This window comes from Pyrus communis, chromosome 9 (genome assembly GCF_041283825.1).
Source record: "Pyrus communis isolate YQ-2024b chromosome 9, ASM4128382v1, whole genome shotgun sequence".
Lineage (NCBI taxonomy): Eukaryota > Viridiplantae > Streptophyta > Magnoliopsida > Rosales > Rosaceae > Pyrus > Pyrus communis.
The window spans coordinates 9,624,568-9,633,040 of record NC_142573.1 but is presented as its reverse complement, the minus strand read 5'-3'; the positions used below and the strand labels follow the sequence as shown (position 1 = coordinate 9,633,040).

The window sequence follows — 8,473 nt, the reverse complement described above, 5'->3', positions numbered from 1 at the left end:
GCTTCATCAATTCTTACTTGTTAACTATAACCACCATTGAAATTATGACATATGAAGACAAAATAATGTGATGCTCCGTTATGTAAACGTTTGGTTTATTTATTTATTTTTTTTTCTTCTCATTATGCTATGTGTTTTTGAATTATTATATATTCATGTATCAAAATTTTATTGATGGTTATAGTTGACAAGTAATAATTGATGATGACATGACTAATTTGCCCTTGAATTTGACGGAATTAATTCTGCAATCTAACAACAAGGGGTTAATTGACTGATTTTAAACACTTATAATGTTAATTTACCAAAAAAATATAATTTAGAGAATCAATTTCATCTGAAATGATAGTCTAGGGAGTCGGACAACAATTCACCCTTTTGAAAGATGAGTAAAAAAAATGAAATAAGGTAAAACCTTTTCCATTATTTTGCTTTCCCCTCCAAAACTACAACTTTTCCACTTTAACGAGAAGCAAATGGCGGCAGCAACCTTCAACAGTCCCGTTCGTCCCTTCGCTTCACCCGTTTCCCGCCAAATCAACTTCCCTCGCCAACGGTCTCCGCTTCTTCGATATAATTCCGTCAAAGGTGAGTTCTTTCTTCACTCCTATCTGAACTCCACAACTCAATTTCCCAAAAAATTTCAAAAAATTGAAAGCTTTTTTCCTCGTGTTTGGTTGCGGAGATACGTTAACCCAGTAAGTGGATAACTCAGAACTTCAATGAAATGCTAACAACCAGCTTCTTGTTCGGTTTAGCTAAAGTTTCACTCTTTCGGTTCCAGTACGTCCGGAGTAACTGCAAAAAATGAAGATCAAATTTTCATTTTTCTTTTGTTTTCTCGCATTTTCTCGGCAACCAAACAGCCATGTTATTTGTGTGTTGTAACTGCAAATTATGCTTGTTTGGTTTTGCCTTGTTGGTTCTAATGGTGCAATAATTGTATGTACATGTATGGATAAGTGATTATTGTGTTTAATTGGGTGTGTAGGTTTTCGATTATACGGAAATAGGTCTTTGCATTGTGGTGTGATTTGTGCTGTCAATGGAGGCGGGAGAGGGTACGTATCTTCGTGGGACGAGAAGCCATATGAATATCTTCCAAGTGGGAAAAAAGCTTACTTGGATGAGCAAGATGTTGTCACGTTTCTTGATCCTCCTAAGGAGTTGATTCCTTTGGACTCGGCTTCCTACAATCCTGCTGTATATCTTTGGTTTGTATCGAATTATTATGACCCTTTCATTCCGAAACTTTGTTTGAGTTATTTTCTCATTCAGTTGATTGACTTATTATTTTTTTTATGTAATGTCAGTGCTAATTTTAGTAATTTCAAGTTATTCCCTTTGGTTGTGAAATTGCCGAGAAAAAGTACAAGTGTTGTATATATAACACACATGTATAGGGAGTGTCACTTTTGCTTGCATAAGATCAACGCATGATGATTATGGACGCCATTGATCAATTTGACTTCATCATACAGTTAAACAATTAACAGCATGCCATTAAAACTTGCACATATTTCCCTTGTCTGCATACGTGATATAGTACTATCCTGCATATGTGATATACTACTATCTTGTAAAATGAAAACAATTTAAATGAGGAACTAAGTAAGATTAGGTTAGTTTGACTGAAGTTTTTATTTTCTTTGAGTCTACAGAATAGGCTGTGGTTCATTTGACTAGGATATGAAATGACATCTATTTCCCTTTAACTGCATGAATCCTCAGATAAGAACGTTTATTTAGTAGTGATAATTATAATTTATAACTATGGGTAACATTAACTGTCTTTAAAGTTTTTGCAGATTGTGAGTAATTACTAATAAGAAAGTCCATTTTGTTACATTTTCTATCATGTTAGTCGGACAGTTTGTACATTTACTAGAGTTATGGTTGAGCTGTGTGTGGGCTTGTTATGCATAGATTTTTTATTTGGTGCGAAAATCATGCAAGTGGATTCAGTTTGAAGGCTGAAGGCTGTTGGCCCTATGTCTGTGAAAGTTTAAAACATAGAACCTGAAGAGAAAGCCCCAGAGTCAAAGAATACTAGTCATCACTTGGATCCTAGCCAGCAAGTCAATAGAGTCAACATTAGTCAAATAAGTTGGGATTGTTAAAACTACTATCAGTACAGTTTTGATTAGTTAGATTCTGTTTTGATTAGCCAAAGTTTTTTAGCTCATTATATAAGCTCAATTGTAAGTTAATTTCATTCATCGGATGAGAAAGATACGAAATTCTTCATGGCTTCAGTGCCCCTAGCCTAGCAGCAGATTTTTTGATATATATATTCTTTTAAAAGGGTCGTGTTTAGGTTGGTTTATCAATTTTGAATTTGACTAGTAACTGGTTGAGTGGTTAGTGAACATCATTTGTCCCTGATTCTAATTGGTAGATAGTAGATATTATTTCCATTTGGATTTCTTAATCTATTATTACTGTTCAAAAATGTTTGTCTGGTGTTGTTAGGAAAAAAATTGATGATATTCCTCCAGAAAGGCGTTATCGACTTCTGCGCTTGCTAGAACCAAGGTAATGATATTCATTAAATATCAGCTTACTGTAGTAGCCTACTAAGTTATGTAGAAAATTAGAATCAAAGCACTTGATGCACGGATATTTTGCATAGCATTTCTCTCTATGATTTTAATAAGGTGGAATTTAGATTTTAGAGTCACTGATGTTTGGGCACTTGTAATGCAGGCTCGTATCAAGAGCTTGGGAGATAGCTGGCACACGATACGGCGATCCCAACTTAGCCAAGAGAAGTGCATCTACATTGTTGTCTAATGATGATGGTGTAACATCTCTTGAATATTATAATTGCCGAACAAGTGGAGGTAGGTCATGTAAATCAAGCCATTTTATACTGGAAGTTCTAATGTCCCCATTAGTGCTTTTCAAAAATAACTGTAATTCGTTTGATGGAGTAGTTTATTAGTTTACTCTTTATCAAACTAAAGATGTTAAAAACATGAATCTTCTAATTGTATGACATTAAAAATCCACCTGCTGATTAAGATGAGCAAATAGCCCATTTCTGGTCACATTTGAATGATTATTTGGCATTTCTCAAACTTCTGATTGCGTATTTTAACCTGTTCATTATGTTACCTTGTAAAAAGTTTGACACTGATCTCTTTAATAGGACCAATGCCCATTTCTTGGATAAACTCTTTCCAGAAGGTAATTCCTCTACTCCTATTGATTTTTGCTTTCTTCTATCTCTTTGTATATGCATGAATTGTTGGGACTGCAAAATTGGATGTTCTGCAAATCTCAGGCAATATTTTCTAGCACAGACGGGAACATTTATGGACGATTTATTGGTACTTTCTTTACCCTCTATGATTTTATTATTGAATTTATTATACGTTATTATACATCTATCAAATTGAAAGTTAACATTAAATTGAAGTTTATGTTGGGGACCGTCCCTTGCTTCTTAATAGTCATGGGGGTTGGCCCATTTACAGTTCAACTATTAAGGCCGGCATTAAAGTTGAGTGGGTATTCTTATATGTGCAAATAAAGAAGGGTTTCAATTAATTGACTTTTCAAGTCATACGTATAAAGCTAGGATAAATTCAAATTTGTTTTGTTTAATGCCTCACTCCCATGTTTCATTAGTTAAGACAAGTGATGACTGACAGACCTTGCCTTAATATTATTTGGTTACTAATTTCGATGTGTATTAGTCCGTTATGTAGAATGTATAGTTCGTTTGTGTAGCATTATGGGCATAACTGAGATCTGTAATGTGGGAATTGAGCACATGAAGTGTGCGTATTGACAACCTTTTCCATGTCACTGATAATCTTTTTAAATGTGATGCAATGGCGTGTCCATAGAAGGTGATTGGGCAAATTGTCGTGTAATTCATCAATCTGGATATTGAATATGCAGTTATCTAGTGCAAAAATCATGTTAATATTTTCTCTAATTCTTTGGTTTGAATGTTTGAGTGATTTTCCAATGTTAACGGGGAACTATTTCAGTGGAACGAGAGGAGTTGAAAGAATGAGTTACAAACTTACAAACATCTAGCAAACACTTTAGGATAGAACAGAAACTGTTATGACTGGATGCGGATGAGGAGTTCTAGGGTGGTGAGGTTAAAGTTACAGAGAGGAACAAGTTGAGAAGCTACTTCTTCAAAGTATGGGTTGTGGCTTTTGGATAGTAAATCTCTCAGGGAAGCTGCCCAATTCAAGTATAAAGATAATTTCATTAGGAACTAGAGGAAACTCCTACCAAGTGTGGATGGAGGGCTAGGAGTCGTTAAGGAAGATTAGCACATGACAAAGGGGAAATCTCAATGTATAACTAAAGACGCAAGAACTGTTCTGCATCCTCTGTGATGGGAGAAGTGGAGAACTTCGCAACCTGGGAGATTTGGAGAGAAGTAGAGAATGGTCCAACAACAGATGGGCTGATGTAACAGAAACATTATAGATTTGATTAGGAGGCATCGCAGAGGGAGTGAATTGCTCTGATAGGTTACAGTTTGGTAAATTGTGTAAGGCAGTGGTGTTAAACACGATTCTTGATGTTTCTGTAGTATCCCAACATGAGTTTATTATGTATGGTTTACGTTACATCTACTCTGTCATTGCATGGTTTGCAATTCCAAAACTAAATGTTGATTTGCAACTACTTATTAAGTTTTTTTTTATATAACTCTGTACAATTAACGTAATGAATCAGGTGGATCATTTTTAACCGGACTTGCAAATTCCTTTAGTCCATTGTACTTTGTGGTGAGACAGCTTAAGGAAGTAATGCCAACTGAACAACCTTGTGATCTAGCGTATGAGTTTGGGGATGGACTGTTTGACCTTCAAGAATACCCAGAAGGTTTTCCAAGACCAGGTATATATTTTCTTTATATCCAATGCAATGTGGTATTATTAGAACAGTTTGTTCGGAATTTAATTGTGTCATGGTAATTGCTCCCATTTTTCCCCCATGGAAAAGCTAAGAAATACGAGAGAGAAAAACAAATGTGAAGAGATGTTTTGATCTATTAAGTTAGACAGAGAGGCCCTAAGATGGAGGAGCCCTATGCATGTACAATCATACGCATGTGGTGCATACAACATATTATGTGTACCTGACCATTCTAACCCTTTCTTTTTCGAATAGACTAACCATTCTTACCGATACGTTGAATATATTATAAGGTACAATATTTATGATTTCGGTTCCCATCACATTCCCACTTCCAGTTCTTGTATCAGCTCTACCTACTTTTAGCCAGTACCGAAACTGCCTCGTCATAGCAACTGCCAGTGAGCTGTGTTTTCCATTAAGGGGATTAGGTGTGGCACCGGTTGTTTGCCATTAAGTTGCCTGCTTGCTCAAGCCTAGGAGTAGGGCCGTTAATCACCCAAGCTCGAGCGTATTTTCCACATGAGAAGTTTGTTTTGGGTTTGTAATATCCGTATTACATCCATTAATAACAGTAGCTAAACTATATATAACTGTATGTAATTTTGCAATGTTTTCATTTTGCTTTTTCAGTCAAACATCCATATCCTTTCAACGATCAGGTGGTTGTGTACGTTCGCCATCTGGGGCCAGGCGTTTCAGTTGGGCAAGCATGGCAGGAAGGAAGGAAATTACAACAGGTGCCACAAAAGTTATGCTCCGATATTTTGATGGTGAAAGATTATTCTGCTCGTAGAGAAAATCAGTAACTGTTCTCGTGAAGTTAAGAGAAGGGAGAAAGGTTACGCTGTAATCAATTATACCTCGGTAGCTCATGTTGTAAGGCGTTGAGAAAACAAGCACAGAAAGGACAGAGGGTAGGGATCAATATAAAGATCAGTACCTGTTAGTCAAAGCCAACGGTAAGTGATTCACATTGATTTGAATTTACAAGCAGAGTTTCTAAAGCCTTTGTTTTCGCACGTCACTGCATTTATTTTCGATGAATTCAGGTATACGACACCCTTCTGTTGCTCCAACATAAAATGATTCAAGGATTGAATCAAGGCAAATGTTACTTTCAAAGTTAAAAATGGTTGATGCTGGCTGGAAATAGGTGTGATTATATGAAAATTTTACAATGTTGCGGCATATCATGTACACCGGGATTGTTGGCTGTTGGATCTCGGTCACTGGTCTTTGACGAAATATCTAACAACCAAAAGCACCTGTGTATCGAATGCCTCGGAGCAGACTAGAAAATCCCGTGATTGTACGTATATATGTAGTAGGGTTGGGCAGGACATTCGGTAGACTGGTAGAGGACATGCAGCACATGAAAACTTTCTACTAAAATGAATACCACACCAACTTAGAGGAATGATCGATGGCGTATGATCTAATTGCAAAGAAGGTTTTAAAGAACATGAGAGCTACAATAATGGACTTTCATTTAACAAAGGATGATGCCTCGAGTTGTAAATTCCTTGTAGCACGTAGCTAAGAAGCATGTGATTATGTTGATAATCAAATCAATAATCACATGAGAGCAATAAGGTATGTGAAAAATGCACACTAAACGGAAGGATGAGCGGTACTAACCAGTAACTCAGTGTACACCGAAACTCACATGTGACATTGATTTGCACCAAAGAATTAGAAAAACTTAACTTACATGCAACTCAACATATAATTAAACTTGCTCCATTGAATTACAGGTAAGTTTCTCTCGTCTTTTCATGCGCTATGTTGCATGAAAGTTCTTTTACCTCACATATATATTTGTCTTTGTAAAGAGTTTGTAACTCGGCTGGTAAGAACATTCACTGTTTAACCTAAACTCCCAAGTTCGAAAATCTCTTCTTCATTAAAATCGCTTGTATATGAAAACCATATAATTCGTTTTTTCTTCACAAAAAACAAAACATGTATTGCAATAATTTGTATTGTAATCATGTGTGTTGGTGTGTTGTGATAAGTATGCAAATGGCCGAATGGGCTGTCAACTTCTCTCGATCGACATGCACATATGGAGTAAATCGGCAAGAAACATGGCGCGTGACAGTAGGCCAGAATCTTCCAAAACCAGTAGGCCTCATCTGGTTTTATCCTTCATCTATTTATCGATGCTACAAGACACTCTTCTTTAATGGCTCCACTTGTTTGATTCTGTATTTCTGTATTATTTATTTATTTAATTTGTTCACATAAAATTATTTATTTAAACTCGTTTGCTAATTGTTTCAGTTTGTATTATTTTGGAATTATTTTCAGTTTTCAAGAAAAGAAAAATTGAAAGCCAAATTTTGAAAAGGATGTGATTTTCACACCTTTTTTTTTTATTTTTATTTTTAACAAATGATATTATCTACACGAAGGGGGTGGGGGTGTGAGTTAAGCCTCACAATGGGCTAGCAATAATATGGTTCAAATTTGCCATTGGCAAAAATCGGACCTAAGCCTCTCACTTACAAGTGAAGAGGAATATTATACAGTACTACTAAGTGACATTTACACGTCTTTTTTAGCTTTTCACACATCCCTCTTTATTTATAGTTATCGGATTGAATAAATTAAATGCAACAATCATGATTAAACATGGGTGTGTAAAAGATTAAAAATAATGTGTGAAAATTACTTCCTTTTTTGAAACCCCGAAAAAAATGAATTTCCGTTTTTTATTTTCAGTTTAAAATAAAAATAAAAACTAAATAGTTATCAAATCATCAGTTTGTCACCTTTTGTGGAAACTTTATAATTTTCTTCAATGTAATATTGACTAGAGTAAAACGGACCCATTATTCTGCAACTTACAAAGAATGAATCGAATCGAAATCCTCATTTTGTTATTTAGCTTGTTTTGCAGGTCCCCCAGCTTTGTCTCCACACTATAAATTGGAAGGGAAGCTGACCATGTCCTCCTCGTAATGGGGAGTGCATGCTACAATGGACGGCTAAGATCAATCTGGATGCATGTGCGACTAGTGCTAGTATTTTCCCGTCTTATTGCTTTTGACGCTTTCGATCTCGAACAATCATAGCACAAGGATTACAAAAAAAAAGTGACATTTTTACTTCGGTAATAGTTAGTAAAGTTTATGGTTTGTGAGGATGAAAGGAAGAAGTAGGTTCACATCTTGTTGTATTCAAAAGAAGAAAAAGAATGTCAATGGGGGAAGGCAAGGAAATCCAAAGCTTTTTTTTGACATAAAGGAAACAAAAAGTTTGTTTCAACATGAATAGAGGGAAGTTTTTAGTCTTAAGGTTACCCCAATTCTTAAGTGTCGAGGAAAGTTCAAGGTTCAGGGGATGAATAGAGGAAAGTTTTAAGTCTTTGGGTTACCCCAGTTCTCAAGTGGCGAGAAAAGTTCAAGATTCTGGATTCGATTCTCTCTAATGCAACAAAAAATTGACTATTCTTGCAAATTCATTTCCAACTCTTTCTTTAATTAAGCAATAGAATTAGAGCCCCCCATTTCCTTATAATCTTCCACACAGCATATAAAAGAATCAAAAGATAAGCATGACACCCCATCAACCT

General features: G+C 35.7%; 1 protein-coding gene across 1 annotated transcript; it reads left to right on the top strand.

The window, feature by feature from the left end:
• Nucleotides 1-430: 430 nt before the first annotated feature.
• Nucleotides 431-5,848, top strand: LOC137740398 (uncharacterized). Its single transcript, XM_068480276.2, has 8 exons — nucleotides 431-588; nucleotides 992-1,214; nucleotides 2,473-2,535; nucleotides 2,707-2,843; nucleotides 3,152-3,189; nucleotides 3,287-3,332; nucleotides 4,711-4,875; nucleotides 5,527-5,848. Exons 1-8 carry the CDS (start codon nucleotides 477-479, stop codon nucleotides 5,700-5,702), a joined length of 960 nt encoding a protein of 319 aa, XP_068336377.2. The 5' UTR covers nucleotides 431-476; the 3' UTR covers nucleotides 5,703-5,848.
• Nucleotides 5,849-8,473: the final 2,625 nt, after the last annotated feature.

What these genes read in the sequence shown, in the direction of transcription:
- LOC137740398 (XM_068480276.2), top strand. Translation starts at nt 477, where the DNA reads ATGGCGGCAGCAACCTTCAACAGTCCCGTTCGTCCCTTCGCTTCACCC. An exon ending in GGATAAACTCTTTCCAGAAG is followed by an intron (nt 3,190 to 3,286) that starts GTAATTCCTCTA and finishes TGCAAATCTCAG; the next exon opens with GCAATATTTTCTAGCACAGA. An exon ending in AGAAGGTTTTCCAAGACCAG is followed by an intron (nt 4,876 to 5,526) that starts GTATATATTTTC and finishes TTGCTTTTTCAG; the next exon opens with TCAAACATCCATATCCTTTC.